Source organism: Lissotriton helveticus, chromosome 7 (genome assembly GCF_964261635.1).
Source record: "Lissotriton helveticus chromosome 7, aLisHel1.1, whole genome shotgun sequence".
NCBI classification, from domain to species: Eukaryota; Metazoa; Chordata; class Amphibia; order Caudata; family Salamandridae; genus Lissotriton; species Lissotriton helveticus.
In genome coordinates, this window is record NC_136068.1 from 517,231,312 (window position 1) to 517,254,134 (window position 22,823).

At 45.8% G+C, this 22,823-nt stretch overlaps 1 protein-coding gene across 1 annotated transcript in view; it reads right to left on the minus strand.

The window, feature by feature from the left end:
- LOC144768693 (prostasin-like) overlaps positions 1-22,823 on the minus strand; it is a 151,160-nt gene that overhangs the window by 60,391 nt on the left and 67,946 nt on the right. Inside the window, exon 3 of the mRNA XM_078652553.1 lies at positions 13,486-13,757. Coding sequence (XP_078508679.1) covers positions 13,486-13,757 — 272 coding nt within the window. The remainder of the gene's footprint in view (positions 1-13,485; positions 13,758-22,823) is intronic.

Genomic DNA, 22,823 nt, shown 5'->3' on the forward strand with positions numbered 1-22,823 from the left:
AGCAGGTTCCTTGTCTTTGGACTTGGCGTGCTCTTCTGATCGTCCTCTTCTTTCCGATTTCTGCGAGGAATTCTGAAAAGATTGAGAGGGACGTGTATCAATGTCTTGATATCTATCAGGTTTTTTAATATTATCCCTATTTCTAAGGTTATATCTATTCCCAGAGGGTTCACTCTGAGGTGACCTTTGTCTCGGGTTTGGAGATTTCTCTCTTCGCCTAGGAGACCTTCCTCTGGACTGGAATTTCTTTTCTTTAGGATTGGATTGTTTATTTCCATCCCAGTTCTTTTTTGGTGAATTACTATTAAAAAATATTTTTTCTGGACTTGTAGTCAGTTGCGGTTTTACTGGTATTCCACCTAGACTATCTCTGCCTAGTTCTTCATAGGATTTTTCTATGATTCTGGCAATTTCAGCTGGTTGGTCTGCTATATCTGTCTCTTTTAACCTCTGGCGGATCGCCACGTTTGCTGCTTCACCTTTTATGTTGGCTAGTAATATAGCCGAGACTTGCTTGAAGTCTTTCAGTAATTTCATACCAAGAGTTAAAGCAGGTTCTGGACCGTATTCATCTTGAATTTGTTTTAGCACATCTGGTATTACCGAAATGGATGGAACACCGTGCGTTTTTGTATAGATGGAAGCAAAGACTGTACCCCAAGTGTCACAGTCCTCAATGTGTGGTGCGATTCCCATTGGGAGACATATAGTCAGAATCCTGTGTTTTTCCAGCGGGGTGGTGTCAGGAAACACCGCCTCTATTTGGGTAATTTTCTGTGCCAACCAGAATGGTATTTGTTCCCGTTTAGCTGGAACTTTACCTAGGCAGGATTGGATGTTCTGTGGTGTAATTTTATTTGTGTTCCCCTGGTGAGGGGTCAGCTGTGGAAGTTTAATCGCTGGCTGAATTGTTGAAGTCCGCATTACATACTGAACTAATTGTCTGTGAATTTTTAGTAGTTGTTTTAGCTGTATTAACAGCTCTGCTGCAGGCATTCTTTCGATGTCTGGATGTGGTGTGTATCCGGCTAGGACCGGCCACGTTGCTCCTGGTCTTCCTAAAGGACCGAGCCTTGTAATGTGATTGTTATGTATTAGGGCGCCATCAAATAAGAGCAAATGCTCTTGGAATTTGAGTGGTACTTCCACCTCCTCGAAAGGAGTGTACTCATTAGGAGGTTCCTCTACTTTGTAATAGTGGAAGTACTTTGTTACAGCATTTGCTGCTGGAAAATGTATCCATGTATAGTATACCTCTGTCTGCCGATATTCGTGTGCCTCGATTACGAATATGACTGTACCACCTCTAGGTGTCAGTCCATTTTCTATAAGTTTTAGAGTTATAGCTCTCCTTTTGGCGACCTGGATGAGTATTATATCCGGGTCTGCATCGAGTGCTGTAGTATCAGCTGCTGCTATTTCAGTAGCTAATCTAATTGCCTCTCTTTCTCCATCGCTGTCTCCCATTTTACTGACAGGATGGTATTATTTTTGTTTGCAGATCAGGTTTCTTTATGGAAACAGAGATTAGATGCACAATATTTTGGAACTGTTTTATCCTTCAACGTTGACTAGACCAAGAACCATACATAGGAGTTCCCTCCTGCGAGGTTTTGGAGGATATAATAACCTTTCACCCACTCCAGACGTCTTTGGAGTATTTGGGAAAAGGGGTCTGAGTGAGAAAGCACGACTGAGTTACTCTAAATGTCTTACGTTAGTTTTATCGCCCTTTCCAAACGCGTTGGGCGCCATGTAGTGTAGCTCCTATTTTCCCAATAGGCTCTGCGCATTGGAATAGTACCTACAGCAGTAAAGGCCTAGGCCAGACGTTAACTAGGTCTACTACTGTCAATACTAGACTTAATTTTTGGGTTTGTCAGCTAAGCTCAGAGTTCGCTAGAAACTTTCTCGAATGTTCAAGGAAGGATGAACTCCCCTGATTAGACAAGAAGGGATTTAGTTTCTGACAACCATAGAACATGACAACTTTGCTCTCCCCTAATCAAGAGTCAATCTCGAGAGTCGTGTGAGCACAAGGCAATTATTTTACTCAGTCAGTACGTGCATTCTTAGTCTCATCAGAATGTAGAGAAAAGGAAGAGACGGGCGTGTTCAATAAAAAGGTGTTATTTATTGATCAGTCTCTTTTCTCGTACAAGAGAAATGGATCGATATTATTGCAATACTTATAGTTAAGTAAAGTGCATACATTAGAAGCAATAGTATAAAATAATACTGTAAAAACATTGATATGGTTTCTGAGCCATATGATGTTTAAAATGATTAAAATATATTTACATACACATATACATTTTGACTAAACGTACTCAACTGGTGTTTCTAAATACGCCTACCCCGTGTACCTGACCTAAGTCTAATGCGTGGGCGGGAATAGAAAGTTACAGTTTAGTTTAAGTTTGTTTTTGCCAAGTGAATAACTAAAGAATTCTCTAGGAGGGGTTATTCAGTTCTGTACCTGGAATTTAGGATGAATGAGGAATGGTATCTCTTTCTCTGCTCTCGATATTCCAGGCTGCCTGCGAGGGCTGCCCAGAAGCGCCGGTGCTGGGTCTCTCGGCTTGAGATAGCAGCGCGTCTCTCAGCGCGTCAGGAAGGCGGGGCTGCTGCCTGCGGGGTCTGCTTCTGCTCTCGGCTTCGGCAAGTATGGCTGCTCCGTCTTGTCACCACGCGTGTGTTTGCATAGGGCAAGGTCGGCAATATTTATACCTTAAAGGTGCCGAGATTGACGTAAGGATGGACATAGGTACGTCAATAAAGATGTCATACGACTTGCTCGTTAGCACATTCTTTACTAAAGTTCTCTGTGAAATCAAAACAATGGCCGCACGGATTATCCAGGTTGTCATAGGTTTGATTTGTTATGAGAACGTCGTATGCCTTATCAGGGGCTGGAGGAATGTCGCTTGTCTAATTAGATCTCAAGCGTTATGACCTAATCAGATAACACGTTCCTGTGCCGTAGTGTGACTGCGTCAGATAACGGTATCTGCATCATGGGGGATTTCTTGCCTCATGGGCTGACTGTTAGTTAACTAGCTAGTAAGTTTAACCAGAATAGGGTCAGGAATAGGGGGATCGAATCAGAACCTATAGAAATACACGACAAGGTGTACACAGATATCCTGCTGTGCTAGACTGTCTCTTCTCCCTCCGGCTGTCCTGTGGACATGGCTGCACAGACAGCGAGGCTCCAGTCCCTGTGCAGAAAGCTGTATGAGTAAGGAGTATTATTGGCACTCATCTGGATAATGTTGGCCCAAAAGATTGGTTTTCTTTGTCCAAACTAATGCTAACTAAAACCAGTTTAATCTTGTAGCAACTGTCCAAGAGCGAGAAAGGAAACAACACTGAGGAAAGAGAGAGAGGTAGGGAAATAAAAGGAAAGGAGTGATAGGGAAGGACGGGGCCTCTAGGAGAGGTGAAAGGGAGGTAAAGGCTAATGGACAGGAGAGTTAGTAGGGCAAAATGGAGGGAGAGATAAATGGAATAAGGGGAGAGAGATGAGAAGGCGATGATAGAAACAAAGATCACATGTGTGATTGAAGGATCAGGGAAAACTAGAGAAAAGGGAGGAAAAGAGAAAAAACAAGTAAGGAGACGAGAGGTGAGGACAGAAGGAGAGAAAAGCAAAAAGAAGAGGACGAGGGGAGCAATGGGAGGAGACAGAGATAAAAGGAGAAGAAAGACACATGAAAGAGAAAAAGAGAGAAAAAAGGGTTGGGTTAGAAGGAGGCATACAGCCTGATTCATCAAGGGGCCGTTTTGCGAGCCCCTAATAGCGAATCATAGCGATTCGCTATTGAGGACTCGCAAAACGGTATTCATGTAGGAATTGCTAAATAAATAGCGATTCCTACATGTTCTCTATTTGCGAGTAGCAATTTGCTACTCGCAAAAAAAGGAATACCTCCCCATTCATTCCTATGGGCCAAAAGGCCCATAGGAATGAATGGGGAGTATCCCTTATTTGCGAGTAGCAATTTGCTACTCGCAAATCAGATAGCGATTTTAAGGGTGCCAGGGGTGTCCAAAGTACACCCTGTAGCACCCCTAAAATGCACATTTGAACAGGTGTTGCGCACACACATGTCCAAAGGACATGTGTGTGTGTAACATGCAAAAGAAAAAAATGCACTAAAGTGCTTTTTACACTATTTACGCAATTTACCACCAAGTCAGACCTGGTGGTAAATTGAGACCAAATATTGCGATTTCGCTATTTCTATTTGGTTGATGAATTGCATTTAAGGAATCTCTATTAGAGATTCCTCAAATCCAATTCCTCGCAAATATGCGATTTCGGTAATAGAGATTTTTGCATTTGGGATGATGAATCCCAAATGCAAAAATCGCACTCGCAAAGGGCCAGATTCTCAGAATCTGGCCCTTTGCGAGCGCAAATCAGCTTGATGAATCAGGCTGATAGTCTTTTGGGGGTCTACTGCCATTGATGTAGTATCGTAAAATAACTATCTTTCAGACGGGCCTCCCTTAACCCTCAAACATGTTCTTCTAATGGCTCCTCTGACTCCCCCTCAAAGAATTGTGTCTAATTGCACTTCCCTCCAATTATGAAGTGCATTTGAGGTGGTTTGCAAGATCTTAGCAATTAGAGTTGTATATAAGCCAGAATCCGTCCCACCATATTCCTTCCAGGTGAGTAGATATTGAAGAATTAGGGACTGTGGGATGTAGATAGGTCATGGACCCAGTTTTCCATGTATTGGGTGCACCAGTAGAGCATGTCTCCACTGTTGGGTATGTGGGATATTATGAGATTGCACTAAGTCCTGGAAGGTTCTAACTAAAGTATGTCAGTTCTCCCTGTCAGCTTGCAGGCTCTCCCCATCGTCCATCTAATTTCTTCTCCCCCAATTTCATTCTGACCATTCCGTTATAATGGCATTTTTAGCTGCAGAACTGCATGTACTTCAGGCAGTCTATGGACCCGTCAGCCGTTGGAGTCTTGTGGTTTTCAAAACCTAAAGTGTACTCGCCTGTGTAACCAATTCATGTCATGGTCTGTGTATCCAAATTGCAAATCTGCCTTAAGTCCCTTAACGTGGGTTGTATGTGTGGAAATGCACCGTCTTTTCAGTTTTTTAAAGCAAAGGTTTGGAGTGATATTTGGCGCTGCGCACAAGCGCGGTTTGGTTCCTGGCGCACACAGCTATGGCTGCAGTGCACAGAAACCCTACTCTGCCGCACACAGAGGAAAAAAAATAGAGGGAACATTGGTTATGATATGTTAAAAGTTTTTGTATAGCGCACGTGCCAAGTGGTTTCATGGTGCTGAAGTCCAGGAGAAACTGCTGCAAAGGAGATTTAGCCATATGCTTGTCGTAACAGCCAGGTATTTAACTGTTTCCTAAAGGGAGCATAAGAGGTCAAAGATCCAGAGGGAGAGAATTCAAGAATTGGGGAGCCAGGACAGCAAATCTTAGTCTCCCGTATTTCTTCAGTTTTGAAGACGGGATGACCAACAGATTCAAATGAGAAGACCTAAGATCCCAGAGAGAAACATAGCGCTGAATCTGGGAGGATATTAATGCTGGACCTCTGACATGAAGAGCCTTGAAGGTGATGCACCCCAGTTTGAAGGCGCAACGTTTGGCTACTGGAAGCCAGTGAAGTCTGATTATTAATGGCGTAACATGGTGCCAATTGGGCTGATGGTAAATCAGTCTGGCCGCCTGATTTTGCACTAGTTGCAGACAGTTTAGTTGGTATGTCGGGATGCTCACGTAGGGTGCGGGTTGTCCTGTCAAGGTCTCTTCCCGGGTTCAATGATCCGCTGGTGATCCGCCTCCTGTTGTCCGATGTTTCAGAGGAGGCACTATTATGGGGTTGTTCAGGACCCTCATGTTGTGACCATTTCCTGCGTTCCTATGGCTTCCAGCAACCGGCATAGGTCTTCTGGGAAGTAGAAATCCTTGGAGTTACCATCTCTAGTTATGCGGAATCGTGCGGGTTTAAAGAGGCCATATTTGATGTTTAACTGGCATAGCCTAGGCTTCAGGGAGAGAAAGGTCTTGCGGAGCTCATTAGTCCCTTTGGAGAAATCAGCAGTCATCCGAATACCCATCATAAGTAAACGACAATTGGGCACCGTGGCCAGTATCTGCATAGTCTTCTCGTGGAGTAGGAAACAGGCAATAAGCCGGCGGGGTCTTGTGTTAGAGTCCTTGCGTGGGGAGCCAATATGATGGGCTCCAATTGAGGGTCAAAGGTAGCCCCAATACATTTCGGAAGGGTCTCTTTCAAGAAGATACCGGCATTTGGACCTTAAATTGACTCTGGAAAACCAAAAAACAGACATTGTCCCTTCAACTGCGGTCTTCCAGGTCGAACACTTTGCTATGGAGGAAGAGATGTTCTTGATCCCTATCCTGCACGGTGACGAGATGGCCCTCCACTGCCGTCAGTCTCTGGTCCAGCTATTGCGTGGAACCCTGTGATGACTGCTCATATTGATTTTGCTTTGTCTGACAGCTTGGAGATGTTGAAGTCCATTCCTTCCACCCGAAGACTGACTGTGGAGATTTCCTGTAAGATGTGGTCCATGGTCTCGCATGCTGCAGAGGCTGTTGGAGGCATAGAGGAGCCACTTGTGGGAGGGGCATCCTACTTTGTGGCCATGGTGCATGGTTGTTTGAGTGCTTCTGTGAATAGAAACTGCCTGGAGGACTTACTCCAGTGCTTAGCGATGGACATCCGCTCTTGTTCTCAGGGCGAGGCTTAATACTGCCATGCCACCCTACCTGCTGGCTGGAAAGCAAGGTTGATAACAAGCCTGGAGGGGCTGGCTAGTGGAGTACCCTTGGCGGTCACTCCTCAATGCCCTGTGATTGGGGGTTGCAGTTGGGTATGCTCCCCGCAGCAGCGTCGCTGAAAGGTGACTCTTAATGTGCCCCTGGATGGACCTAGAGGGGCCCGTCACTCTGAATGTACTACCCAGTCTGTAGAATGGGGGGTGAGCACTGGGGATACCAGTCGAGGGGTCCCTCTGGACTAATCTTCGATCCATTGCAGTGTCGGTGATGGGATGCTCCGGTCTGGGACGCTGAGAGGAAGAAGCGGGTGAGAGGCGGTTAGCACTGTGCACCCCCCATGGCTTCAGCGTCACACAGAGGTCAGCCTTGGTAGGGGAGAAGCATCCAAGGAAGGAGGGAGGACGGCCGGTAAGCGCACAGTGAGATGTGGTGCAGGAGGCGATCATGTGGTCAGGGGGGGCTGCGTATGACTCGCTCCTCCTAAGGTCCCCTGCCTGGTTTTATCCCCTGCATACCTTCACTGGTCCAGTAGAAGAGGGGGGATGGGGCGGCCCACCCTGCACTGTGTTGCCCCTTGGGTGGTCCCTGTCCTCCGCTATGCCCCGTGGGTCCTGGTATGCATTGATGAGTAGTGAGAGGCATCCGGGGGCGACGCGTCTCCTCTCAGCCGCCAGCAGCCTTTCAAGCAGCCAGGAGTGCGGCCCAGTGGTGTGCCTGGGCCAGTGCCCTGTCACCGTATGGGAAGAGAAGGATGGGTGGGGGCTCTTCGCTGAGCGGGGGAGCGCCACACTCCTCATACCTGTGTGGTGACACTCCAGCAGTGGTGGGGGCCCTCCAATCCTAGGGTCGGGTAGCTGAGGTTGGAGGCCTGGAGTAAGGTGGTTAACGGTCTTGCTGCGATGGGAGCGCAGAGTTAAGAAGGGCTCCGGGAGGTTCCTACATTGGGCCACCTCATGGGCTCAGGCCAGTCGGGGGAGTGTGGCAGGTGCCCAGCGAGGCACAAAGGGCAGGATCCGCAGGACGAGGCAATTCGTAGGAAGTGGAGGGCGGAGTCGGGCTGCGACGCGAGGGCCAAGCCTTCAGACATGCCTCAAGGCCCTGCACTCTCACCTTGTCCCCAGAGTTTATTCGCTCCGATGGGGTCTGTGCCAGCCGCAGGCCAGAACTGGGTGTCAGCCAGCATAGGGACATCGTGGTGTGGGCCCCCAACCTCCTCAAGTAGGCCGCCGTCCCCACTCGGAGACTCCCTTGGAGTGAAGCTCTCCCTTCAGACGGCCATCTTCATTCGTGGCTAGACCACACCTCCACTGTACGTGTTTTTATTGTGTGTGTGTTATTAATAAATGTAAAGATGCATGTCTTTCTTTTCAGACACCATACAATGGTGACACAATACACACTGTAGGTGTGGTACTAAACTACCGATATCAGAAGATCGCCAGATAAATATTCAGTGGCATAGCAAGTGGGGGCGAGGGAGGCAGTCCGCCCTGGGTGTCACCAGTTTTGGAGAAGGCTGCCTCCCCCGCTCTTAACTTCAGCTGTCGCAGTGTGGCAAAGACAGGAATAGCCAGCAGCCACTCTTCCCCGGCTCTACATGCGGCCGCGGGTGGCAAACTCAGGGGCTGCCATGGGCGGTGTATTTTGCAGCGGTGACGAAACCGCGGTGACTGTGAGGCCGCCCCCATGAATACATTCCCAAGGGGGAATATCCTGGTGTACCCCTACTGTGACCGGGCCAGATGGTATGGTCCCGGTCACGTGACCATAATTAATAATTAATTAATAAAAACGCCTACCACACACCTGACGTCAGTAGACGAGTGTGCGCAGTAGCCATCACCCCCATAACCACCGGCTCCATGTGTTTACTTGTACAGGTCCGATAGCATACCCCAGAGTGCCCTCCTGTTAGTGACAAGGTCCCACGGCACTACATTACACTGGCGATGAGGGCGGGCATGTTCCCGTCACATTCCAGTGTGGGGGCAGCTGCGCGCAGTTGGTGGAGACCACGCGGTGCTCGTGCCCCTGGTTTTGGCTGCTGATGCCCGTCGCGGGAGGAGACCGCAAATCAGGTCTGAAGCATCTCTGCTGCTGGGGCATGTGCTATGCTCCATGCGCTGCGGTGGACAGCTGATCTCTGAGTCCTCGCAGGCGCTGCGGTTGAGCTCTGCGCCCACACGGTTTAGAGAGCCGCGCGCTTGCGCTTTGGCAACGGCCTACGAGCAGGGATCTAGAAGACCGCACTACAACGCTCACATTTGCGGCACTACCCCCAGTGGCCAAGTGGTGCCTGAAAGTTCTGCAGGGAGGCAGACAGCTTCAATTTGACAGTGGCAGCAGTATAATTGGCACATAGTGATTTCAGCCACCCTGATCAGCTTGCAAGTGCTACGTGTGTGTGATTGGCCTGTGGGCAGTGGCAGAAGTTGAGCCAGCAGTGACATTCTCGGCCTCATTCACCCCTCATTAAGGAGAGGACAGCGTTGTACGGCGCAGCGTCACCCACCGCACCATACTGCCCTAGGGAAGGGTCACCATGTCTACTATTGGCCCAATTGAGCCGTTTGTAGTGGAGGGATCTCCCTCTGCCCAGACATCCCGAAGTAAAGAATTGGTGGAACGCCTCATTATATTCTTTTAGGCAACAAAGGTACACAAAGACCAGAAGAGGGCCATGCTACTTCACCTCGGAGGGAAGGATATTCACCGCATCACAAAGACACTCGTGGAGGCGACGCCCAAGACTCACAATACCCTCATCAATGCGCTCACGGGCCATTTCGAACACATGGCCAACCAGTACTATGAGCGCTTCATCTTTCGTCAAGCCAGACAGCTACCAGACAAATCACTCGACACATTCCACACCAGGCTCAAACTCCTGGCATTCACGTGTGGGTTTAGAGATGAGACGGAGGAGAGCAGGGGGCAAATTATCCAAGGGTGTGCCTCAGCGAAGCTTCGCAAAAGGATATTGAAAGAGTCAGACAGGCCACTAGCGGACATTTTAACCCTGGGACGTACGAACAGCTGTCCAAGCCCAGGGCAGTGCACATGGAGGCTGCACTGCAGTCAACTGTCAAAGCGGAACCGGTAAATGTGGTCACGTTGAAGCCGGCAGACCGTCGCAATAAAAAGCAGTTCAACAGTGGTCCACAAGGGGTCAACGATACTGCGGCTATTGTAGTGGCCCACCTCACAAAGCAGCTGATTGTCCCGCGAAGGGCAAGAAATGCTGTGGCCGATTCAACCATTTTGAAAAGGTATGCCGTTCCAACCAATACCGAAAGCCCAAGCAAGCAGTTAATGCAGTACCCGAGGGGGGTGGTGATTCGAGTGACATGGACAACGATGAAGAGGAAGAGAAGGCGAGTCACAAGGTATACATGATTGGAGCTGCGTCAAGCAGGAGCCGGCGTCTGCCCCAATGCCATATTAAGGTGGGAGCACAGGATGTCACAGCTGTCGTAGACACCGGAGCCACCATCAAAATAATGACAGCCACTCTCTACAAATCCATGCACCCGGCACCCACTCTACAGCCCACCAAAATCATGGTCTTCGCGTATGGACAGGACAAGCAGCTGGAAATGAAAGGAAAGTTCAAGACTACCGGACCCAAGAAAACAAATCAGTCACCACCATGGTGTATGTCACCAAGGATGGACAAGGCATGCTTCTGGGATGCCGAGCAGCAGAGGATCTCGGCATCGTGTCATTTGCATTCGGGATCCATCAAGAGTCCATCCAGCACATACTCACGGAGTTCGCATCAGTCTTTGAGGTCATCAGAAAATATAGAGGAAAGGAAATACACCTTCATATTGACAATACTGTGCAACCTGTAGCCCTACGACACTGATGAGTGGCTTTTCACCTGTGCCTGTTAGTGGAGCAAGAGCTGCTCAAGCTGGAGCAGGCGGGCATAATTGAGAAGGTGTCTGGTCCCACGCCTTGGGTTTCTCCAATTGTTGTAGCCCGAAAACCGAAGCAACCAGGAGCGGTTAGAATATGTGTCGACATGAGATTGCCAAATGCAGCCATCAAAAGAGAGCCACACATCACCCCGACAATTGATGACTTGCTCGGAGAGATGGCAGGGGCGTGCTGGTTCTCCAAGCTCGACCTGCGATCGGGGTACCACCAACTAGTCCTTGACCAGGCGTCTAGAAACATTATGACCTTCTCCACTCATGTAGGACATTGCAGGTACACCCGTCTGAGCTTCGGGATATCAAGCGCTGCTGAAGTATTACAGAACGTAATCCACGAGCTGATCATGGACATTCCCGGAGTCATCAATGTGAGTGATGATATCATGGTACATGCCAAGTCAATCCCAGAGCACCATTCCCGCCTGGTGCAAGTTCTTCAGAGAATCAAAGATGCAGGGCTAACGCTGCACCGAGAAAAATGCGAATTTCTCAAGAACAAACTACAATTCTTCGGTTATACCTTCTCGGCTGAGGGGATAAACAAAGTGCGGTTTCCCTTAATGGATGAGCTTGTAGAGGCCGCCGTCCGTGAGGGCCAGTGATGTCTGGTAGTCGGGGAAAGCCCCAAACCTGCTCCTGTAATCACAGAACCCAGACCATCTTGTCCATGGCTAAGCGTCAGTCTCGATTTCGGAAGTTTGCCGGATGGAAGACATACCTTTGTGGAAATTGACGACTACTCCACGTATCCAGAGATTGAGATTGTGAACACCCTAAAAGCCACTGAGATAATCCCGAAGTGGGAAAAGGTCATAGCAACGCATGGCATTTATAAAGAGCTCAAAAGGGACAATGGGACTCCGGTGCCTCACTGGGCATCAAACATCGACGGATTACCCCTTGCTAGCCGCAAGCCAAGGGGGAGGTGGAGAGAGTGATGTGGACCTTAAACAAGGTTAACCGCATAGCGCATGAACGTCACCAGCCTCTGGAGCTAGCTCTGTTTACATTCCTGAGAAACAACCGACAAACCCCTCACACCACAACGGGCCTGGCTCGCGGACATCTATCAATGGATTGATTGGTCACAGACTTGATTCCCCATCATCCCCGATGGTGCCCGGAAAGCCCTGATGATCACAAGATTAATGAGCAAAGGTGCCGGGTGCATGAGCAGGTCAGTTAGCGCCGCGGCACTCGGAAGGTGCATCTGCAGCAAGGAGATAAGGTGTTACTCAAGAACCGCTCGACCAAGAGCAAGTTCCATCTTCCGTATAAAAGGCGCCCCTGGACTGTCATTAGAGTACGAGGCACGCAAATAATGGCTCGGAGGGGCGGAGAAATTGTAACACAGAACATTTCCCACTTCAAGAAGTGTCATCTTGCAGAAACCCCTGTGTCGGACCAGGGAACGGAGCGCCAGCCTCAGGTCCCTGTCAACATCCGATCCTCCAAGGGACAGTAGAGGACATGGGAGGTGCGTCATCCCAAACACCTGGGATGGACACCCGCCTATCACTGGATAATGACACCGTGGTAGCCGGGCCTGATGAAATGCCAGAAAGCTCTGAAGAAACCTTGCCCCCAACATCGAGTGAGGATGCCGGAGTCGTGTCCCATGGGCAGGGAAGTTCACAGTATCAGCTCCGCTGCAACCCTGAGCCGAACAAGAAGCTGAGAGACTATTTCACGCAAGACTGTTCTTTTTTTTTTTGGTTCTTTTATTAAGTGTATTAAGCATCCGGAAGGAAAGGTTGCAGCAAAGTTTCCTGGACTGTTGTTGGAGCAAGTTTTCTGGTTTTGGGAGGAATGTTATGTCGCAGTGGTGACGAAACCGCGGAGACTGGCAGGGCGCCCCCATGAATACATTCCCAAAGGGGAATCTACTGGTGTACCCCTACTGTGACCGGGCCAGATGGTATAGTCCCGGTCACGTGACAATGAATTAATGTAAACGCCTACCGCGCACGGTCAGTCGACGCGTGTGCGCGGTTGCCATCATACCCATAACCAACGGCTCTGTGTGTTTATTTGTACGGGTCCCGCGGCACTACATTACAGGCGGCAAATTTCTTGCTACGCCACTGTAAATATCGCGTTCTAAATACAGTGTCCATAGACATCCCTCCATTGGAGTTAATAGAACACAGAACATTTACATCAAAGACAGATATTTTTGTAAAGGATATTAAGTACACAATATTTATGTCAATTGAATAGTCAAACTGACTGTTGTGCCGAGTATCGACACTGTCCTTTCCTACAAGAAAGCTTAATGAAAGGACCACTTCAATATTTGGAGCTGCTAAGTAAAATACATACTATTAAATAAATAACTAATAAAACAATATTGTGTACTACCTAAAAATGTATTTTAATTGTTTCAAGAAGCTTTTCAACACAGAGCTCACTAACCCCTCTCTTCCATTGGAATCCCGATTTACTTTCTTGTTGCGAGTTTTTTATGGTACTCGTATAAAGTTTACAAAACAACTGCAATATTTTGAAGAATATTATTTTCTTAGCTGTTTCCAGTCACTGGCACCATGCCAGCCTAGTCCCCTGCTGTGGGGGCTGGTCTGATCATTTATGCCAGGGCCCTTTTTGGTTTCCAGTCCAACCCTGCCCATTCTTCAAAAGGCACCAGGAAACAAAGGAACCAGAAAGTATGGAAACAGATGAAAACGTTGGAAAATGGCAAACTATACTTCAAACAACAGCTCACAAAAGCACGTCATGAAACTCACCTGATTTGTGCACATTTCCCCAGCCTACGACGTCACATGGAGTGCCATCAGCCAAGCGGTCATTTGTGCTTGAGAGCGCTATCGTGGTAATATTTACATTGTTGTTTGCGATGTTGACCGGTTTTACCAGCTTCAACAATGCAATGTCGTAGCCGGAGAGCTGCATGGTGTATGAGCTGTGCTTGATAACCTTCTGAATGCCAATCTCCAAGGGGTTGACTGGCAGTTGCCACCGTCTGAAGACCGCAGACCACTCACTCACGTTGGACAAGCTGTAATGGAAGATGAGAGGATTATTTCCTAATTGTGCAGAACAATGCCCTGTGGTGGCCCTACTTGGCTTTTCTGTAGTCTTTATGGCAGGAGAAAAGAAAGGACAAACTGGCCAATGGAAACAGCTGCTTTGAACTGTGGCAGTCCCAGAAAGAAGGTCCTGCAGTGGATCAGTAACTAATTTGGAAGGGGGGACGAGGCTAGTTAAAGTCCGTAGGTGGCGGCAGTATGGTACACCCTTGCTATACCCCTTGTCATATATGACATAAAATGTACTTACCTTGATGTAAAGTTTGATATTTTCTTTTGGGGCTGCAGTAGTCGTAGGCAGAATAGTGAATTTATGCTATGTGAACCTTTCTATAGCATTCCAGAATTTCCACAAACAATTAATCAGAAATAAAATGCATTTCTAATCCATTCCTAAAAAATGTAGGCAATAGAGGAAGGCAGGTAAGTTGTGCAGTAATATCATTCACAATACACTTAGCCATTTACATGGGATACTGACACAGATTTTCATCCCTACAAGGAAATGATGTTGGAGATTATTGGGTTCAAGATGATAACACCCTTTTTAAGGAGCACGAGACAACCTGTGATGTACTGGAACCAGCTAGAATAAGAGAGATGGCCACAATTCTAGGACACTCATTTAGTACACTTACAGAGATAAAATTACTAAAGTAAACATCTAATGGCTTAATTTTGAAAGGTAGCGGCTGCTTAGCCAGCTGCTGGATAACTAGTGACTTATCTGCTATATACTTTGCTGCCGGCTAAATAGTAGAAATTATTTACTATTTGGCCAGCGGCCTTGAAAATAGCAGATCAACTTTGCTTTTTACCCAGCTGCTAGCTAAATAATAGACATTCTGCACTGTTTGGCCAGAAGCCATTTAAATAGCAGAAAAACGTCACTAGTTATCCTGCTGTTGGCTAAATAGTAGAGATTCTGCACTGTGTGGCCAGCAGTCATGGAAATAACCAATAAACTTCACTATTTACCTGGCCACTGGCTAAATAGCAGAGGTTATGAAAACGGCAAATACATTTTACTCATTCCTCAGTTTCTTGCAGACATTATTTACAATTTGGCCGGCAACCATGCAAATAGCAAATATTCATAATTATTTTCCTGGCTGCTTTATAAATACCAGAAAATACATAGTATTTCACCAGTAGCCTGGCAAATAGCAAAAAGGTCAATATTTACCCGGCTGCTAGCTACATAGCAGTACTGATGTACTGTTTGGCTGGTGGTCTTGCAAACAGAAAATAAGCTTCATTTCAACTAGTGGCTCGCTAAATAGAAGACAGTATGCACAGCCTGGCCAGTATCCATGCAAATAGCAGACAACATCACTATTTACCCGGCTGCTGTCTAAACAGCTCAAATCTTGTGTTATGATGTCTTAATCAGATTTCAACTGGTACTTATCACCAAGTAGATCTGCAGACAAGCGTTGATTATTATTGACATACATCTTCTTGTGAAAGCTAGGGTCTTGCAGCCAGATTCATCAAAGCAAAATCGGCTCGCAAAGGGCCAGATTCTGAGAATCTGGCCCTTTGCGAGCGCTATTTTTGCATTTGGGATTCATCATCCCAAATGCAAAAATCGCAATTCTAGAAATCGCTAAATTGCGATTAATTGCATTTAAGGAATCTCAATTTGAGATTCCTTAAATACAATTCATGAACCATTTTAAAATTGCGAATTCGCAATCTGGGGCCGCTATTTACCGCGAAGTCTAACTACGTGGTAAATAGCAAAAACTTTGAAAAATGCACTAAAGTGCATTTTTCAAAGTTTCATGTTGCGCACACACATGACCTAAGAGCATGTGTGTGCGCAACATATGTGCACACATCAATTTCAGGGGTGCTACAGGGTGTCCTTTGGACACCCCTGCACCCTTGAAATCGCTATATCAATTTGCGAATCGCTAATGGTGATTAGAAAATTGAGATTGTCTTCCAATTCATTCCTATGGGCCTCTAGGCCCATAGGAATGAATGGGGAGATATTCCTTAATTGCGACTCGCAATTTGCGAGTCGCAATTAAGGAATTATTAGAAATCGCTATTTTTTTAGTGATTTCTTGATGAATAGCATTTTGCTATTCCTTAATAGCGAATCGTTATTTTTCGCTATTAAGGAATAGCAAAATGTGTTCTTGATGAATCTGGGGGTTGGAGTGTTAATATTTAATTTGGAAAATGTGGTTTCAAACTACACGTTTTTTCTTGAGAATGGAATAGTATTTTACAAACGTACCTATGTACTGTTACATTGGTTCACATATACTGCATCGCAGGTGGTTGCAAAATGACTTGGTTATTTAGTATTATTTACGCAGGTGTCAATTTGGGACTCTGTGATAGGCTGTAATCACAGGGATGGTGGCCTGCCAGTGACAGCACACCGACCTCTCTAAGAATGCAAAATAGAAACTTAAAAAAAAAAAAAGCCTGCCCATGTTCATTTGAAGGCGGCAGTGCCAGTGGTGTACCGAAACTTGAGGGCCCCCCAGCAAGATACGTGGAAGGGGCCCCTCCGGACTCAATCAGGAGCTCTCCAGCCAGGGTATTGTGCTGAGGGGGTCTTAGAGTTTGGCCCCACACCCCACGGGTGCCACGGACTGGTGCTCCTTTACGGTCATTGCTGGTTGGTCTCTGCTCTTGGAGCGACACATGGCCTCATTCCAGTAGCGCCTGGTTACCTTGTCTCTTCTTGTGACACTGTGCTTCCTGTAGAACCCAGGAATTTGTAAATACTTTTGCAGGCACGATGCAGGCCCTTCACTGCTGTTTTCTTACACTCTAAGCTGCTGTTGATTTGAACGGAGAGGCCACCCCTGAAATGTTGCTGTGATGTAGAAGAAAATTAAATTTCTGCAAAGTATAGCACTCATCCTTGAATGCCGAAGGGAGGGCCTTTCAGGCACATGCATCAAATGATTTTGCGATCGCAAACGGTGCGAATCGCAAAAATCTGCTGTTTTTGCGATCGCAAAATCTGCTTTTGGAATGCATGAAGGGTGAAGGCCCTCGCAATTTGAGAATTCGCAAATATTTGCAAATTCTCAAATTGCGATTGCATTTAAGGAATCGCATTTTGTGATTCCTTAAATGAAGTGCATGAAACTTTAAAAAATTGCATTTTCGCAATTAGGGTGAGCAAATTACCATGAGGTTGAACCTCATGGTAATTTGCGAAAACTTTGTAAAATGCACTTTTGTGCATTTTTCAAAGTTTCATGTTGTGCACACACATGCCCTTAGGGCATGTGTGTGCACAACATATATGCACAGATTGATTTCAGGGGTGCAACAGGGTGAATCGCTAATTGCTGATCGCAAATTGAGAATGTCTTTCTATTCATTCCTAAGAGCCTCTAGGCCCATAGGAATGAATGGGGAGGTATTCCTTAATTGCGACTCGCAATTTGTGAGTCGCAATTAAGGAATATTAAGAAATCGCAATTTTATTATCGATTTCTTGATGCATTGCATTTTGCGATTCCTTAATTGAGATTCCTTATTTTTCACAATTAAGGAATCGCAAAAAGCAATATTGATGCATGTGCCTGTTTATCTATAATTTTGTTCTATGCTAATGGTTTATTACCTCATTTGAACCAAGCTCATCTGTTTGTCAATTCCTACAGCCATGACTTTTCCATGTCCTGCTCTCTGGTCCTCTCTCCTCACTTCTGATGATGCTTGGTGCACCTCGCTCTTCCCATTGGGTCCCTGTGTGCTCCTTTGTTCTTGGAGGAAGAAGACTGCAAGGGCTGTTTTGTGAACTTCTTTTTCCAGGACATTCCACCAGGGAATTGTTCCAGCTCCCTGGTACTCACTTCACGAGCCAGGTCTTTGCTTTTATGCGTGTGAGAGAAGTTTGCTTCGCTGATAATTATATTTTTATGCACCTTACTGAGTCTTCGGAAAATTCTTTTCACTATACATAAAACAACACAACTACTGACTCATTGGTTGTTATTTTTCAACAGTCTGTTTTGTGTTAACTGTGTTAGCCCCAGGACTCATAATGACATGAAGGACAAAAAAAGAGCATATCTAAGAACTTTAATCCTGTATAAGATGTTGAGGAACCCCGGCGTTTGGTGGGTCAAATTCCTCAGCCACATATTCATTTGCCATGGTCAGGCAAACACTGCTTCTCTAAGACAGCTTTGTCTACCCCTTAATAGCTAAGATTTGAGTTGGAAAGCTACTTTGGAAAATGTTTGGTATCCACTAGTAGTATCAGTACAACAGCAGAATTAAGAAACCTCTCAGTATATAATCCCAGACCTATTTAGTAACATCAGAGAGTATGTTATGATTACAACACAAACAAAACAAGAAACATTGGCTCCGTCACTGCAAAATAATAGCAGTGCAAAGTACCATTCCCATTCCTCATGGACAGTCCATTAATTCCTGCGCAGTGCTCACAAGTGGCCCTGGAGGCTTCTTCCAACTCCATTAGCACAGTATAACTCCCAGGTCCAGTCAACCTCTTGCCTTCAGGCAGGGTGGAGGGGCTGGATGATAGTCAGTCCCCTTGTGCAGTCAGGCGCCGTTCAGATCCTAAACTTCAAAGAGTTCCTGGCACGATGTCTCTGGATTGACCAATGACAAGTTAGCAGAATAAGACTTGGATTCATGCTTGACTGTCAACACCTAGACCGCCAAGATTTCAGGCATGGGGTGCACCGAAGACAACACCCTTTCAGCCATGCATCCTATATGGCGTAGATTGCTGTCCATGTGGGTATGTGCTTAAGAGCCATATATAGGGGTAGTAAGTGCACTATAAATCCTTCAATACCATACAGCAGAAACATTTGGATCTACTCCTTGCAAGATGACTTAACTGCAAGAACATAGTGCCAGGAAGAAACAGAATTGAGGTGCACAATGGTTCATTATAAGGCAAAGTGTTGTCACATCTGGAGGCCCGGGAAACATCCTTTACAACGCAACTTTTACCACGCAGTGCCTTTACGACGCAACTTTTACAACGCAAACCATTACAACGCATTGCGCTGGGGGGCGCTCTAGGATAGGGAATAGGTTTAATTTACTATCCAACACCTTCCCTACTATCCACGGGGACTGGAGTTGGAATAGTAAATTAAACTATTCACTATCCAGCGCCCCAAAGCACTATGCGTTGTAAAGGCATGCGTTGTAAAAACAGCGTTGTAAAGGCATGCGATGTAAAAGTATGCGTTGTAATGTCATACATCCGGAGGCCCACAGCACCATATGACTGCAACTAAAAGCTACTACTTTGTAAATAGTAGGTGGATCTAGTCTGGCACCTACAGATAATAAAAACGCAAGGAATCTATGAGAATAAGCGTCCACCAGAGATGTTTCATTTCCATGGAAGATGTGCTCGTCGTGATCAGTGCTCTAATTTACTCCATTACCAGTACTGGGATTAGCAGGAGATGACCTTAGAACAGAGGTAAGTCTTTTACGTGCAGTGCATTCTTCACATTGTGCAAGGTTTTACAAAGTTATTCTCCACCAGAATAATTTAACAATAAACGTGTGCGAGATAATCAAACCATGTAATATGCTCTAGAGCTATTTTACTAATTGCAAAGTCATGTTTTTTAAAAAATGTATCTTTACATTCTCTCTATTTTCCAAATGTTCACAGTATTGGCATCCGCTGTAGGTGTGAACTATAGAGTTTTCTCTGTGATAGCGCTGAACACTGTGAGGTCAGCCATTAGCAAGAAGAGTATGTACTGACTGCCAAATCCTGATCAATGATAAACAAGACCCGCTCGTTCTTTGCCACCATAAATGTAACTGTTCTTTCTTTCTTGGTGCAGATGTGTGGTAAACCATGGAGATTACCACCGATTATCTGCATCAATCATTTTTCCATTGCCTTACATAAAAGTGTGCCTTTAGTTTTTCCTCATCATGTAAAACAATAAAAAATAAACCAACAGGGACCTTTGTAGGTAAGTGCACAGAGCTACCTGACGTGAAAGACTGGTATTGGAATTCCACTCTTTGTCACTACAAAAGCAGGCATTCAAGATAAAGGCAACTGTTGGCCGTAGTTTGGTAGCGGAATTAGCTTTTAGCAAAAACACAGCAGGTGTTGGACTCACAAGAATTCTCTTTAGGTCAGCATTTCTCCACAGACTACACCTACGTTGACTCAGACTGGGAACATGACATGGCCACCTCGCATGATGTCTACAGGTCACCAATAGTAAATGCTCAAACATGCAAGCAGAACAAACTAAACAAGACACACATCTAAAATAACTTGTCACTAACTCCAGCTATCCTGCCAGGGAAAACAGAGGTCCTCAGGGACAGCTCAGAATTTTGTAAAAAAACTAAAGAAATGAATCAAATTCTTTTCATATCAATGTAAGCAGACTTCTGAAAGACATCTGCACGGAAGCAATAGGTCGGTTCTACAAATAGTTGATAGTGCAAAAGAAAGTGGCAATGAAAGAAAATAGTAGCGATCATGACAGCTGGAACGCATTATTGCCCTTATAATCAGATTGCCTCTATGCAGGAAAGGAGAACAAGCATAGGTTTATACTGCTTGTTGTATCCGACCCAGCTGAGGCATGCAGCTTCGGTGGCTGGCAAGGGCGAACAGCAGGAGACCGCGGCCAGCAATTATTAAATTATGGTCTCGAGTCTGAGTGCCTGGGACCCGCCGGCCACCTCATGTGCAGTTTAGGCTGCACATGCCAATACTGGCCCGGCCCAGCCCTGCCCCACTCTATGCCTCACCCTGAGGCTGAAAATCACGCAGCTACGTGATGCGCAAAATTGCATCACGTACGCACCATTTAATTTATGAGGCGCGGCAGCGGGCGCTACTTTAAAAGTACGTTCCAGACGGACCCTACTGTCAGCGAATGTATTGTGTACCGAGGGGGCCCCTGGAGCTTGGGGGACCCCCACAACGCGGGGATGCGGGGGCCTGTGTTATGCCCATGGGCAGTGCTTTAAAGAAAAAGGTTTCAGTTTTAAAAAACATTATCAACTGAGGCCGCCAAGATGATTACCAAAAGGAACGGGCTCCTAAGCGGACCCCTTCCTCTTTGTAAATTAGTTTCAACTCAACTTGGGGTCTGTTAGCTCATCAATGGTCTGTGAAATCAAATGCAGTCAAACTATCAAATTCCTTCCCGATCTTGGAAAGGGGAGTTGTAAACTTCTTTCATGAACCCTCCTATTTGCAATTCGGCAACAATTGCAAAAGTCCTTTTACAAGTCAGAAGAGTTTTCCAACTCATTAAAGGGGTTTCGTACACCATATGGAGTATTTTTGTTGTCACAGACCCCGTGATTTCGCAACATGAGTCCCTTAGAGCTAACGCTGGCTTAGATGCAAGCACTAATTTATAGGTTGGCCTGGGCAAAAGTTTACTTACCCAAAGTAATTTTGGTAATTCCGCATTACTCTTGTATGTGATTACTCTAGCTTGTGTAATTAAGAATAATTTGGGGAAGTAGTCCTACAGACAAAGCACAGATAGAGCAAACTTATCGAGCTGGCCGCAGCTGTTCCTGTTCTGTTGCATTTAGTACTATTTTCTTAGCAGAAAATGCACTCTCTGGTTATTTTGGATGTGACGTTGCATTTTGTGCTAAGAAAATATCACTAAATGCTGGGTTATGTGCTTCATGCATTGCTGCATAATTTTGTTGTAATTCCCTGTGATTACGTTAGAGCAAATTACACAAGTTACACCCACCCCTGCTTACAGGTACAACGGTCCCAAATGTTTTCAAGTTATTTTGATAAGACATGGCACAGAATAGCACTCCATTACACCATGGGCCAAGTTACAGTGACTTTGAGAGACCTTTATGGAGCTATCTTGTGCTCCATAAATGCTCCTATCCCTTTACCTTTCCTGCGGAGGTGGCTAATGATAAACATTGTTTGAACCTTTACAAGACTAGTTGAAACTGTTTATTGGTCTACTGCTATGTTCTCGCTCTGCCTCTTACTCACAAAAGCCAAGGGAATGTACCAGGGCCAGATATAGAATTACCAAAAGCCTCCATGTTATCAGAGTACCTATTTTTCGGTGGTAAATGAGTGTATTCTGGAATTAATAATTCTGGTTCAGTTCAATTAAACAAATCAGACTAAAACAGCTCAAGACAATAATTTGTAAAAGCAAAGGTCAGAACTGGAAATGTTGTATACCAGTGACATAGTGCCTTCAGATATTTAGGGTGATCTTATCAAAATAGACACAATTGCATAAGCCGCTTTTGAAGCCACCAATGCAGTTTAATTGAGAGGATTCATTCCAATCTCATTTTGGAAGCAAGCAAAACTATGGGCCTGATTTAGAGTTTGTGGTCTAAGGTAACTCCGATGGGATGGCGGAGAACAATACCTTCGCCATCCTGAAGGACCAACACCTGCCAAATGTAAAGTTGTCTACTAGCCATGTGGGCAGATCTCTACATTGACAGGAACAGCTATCATGGCATTTCCTATCTATGCAGGAAAGGTTTGACAGACAATACTGTCAGACATGATAGCCGCCGGCAAACTTTTCAAAGTTTTTTTTGTTTTTTCAAAGACAAACACCCCAAGTGGGACCTGGACTGATGAGCCCATAACTAGAGTGAAACTGGTCCTGGGTTGCTTGTGTTCCGGTTCCTGGAGAACCTGCCCTGGTAGTTTGGGCTGGACTGATGCCATGAGGAGCAAGGTCATGACTGATTTGCATATGGCTGGGGCCAAACGGAGGTGTCATGGTGAGCAAACGAACAATGGGTTGGAGTGCTACCCTGAGCGATAGCCAGTGGCTAGACTTATTGCATGCAGCCTCCCATCACCTTTTGTGTGTTTACTATATTTAATTGGACTGAATGTAATTGGAATATGAATGAATATTCCAAGTAATTAAAAGAAAGACATATAGGCATCAATGACACAGGAGTAAAGCAAACTCACAGAGATATTTTAAACACTGACTTTATTACAAGTATTGTAAGAAATAAAACACTGAATAAACAAAGACATTATG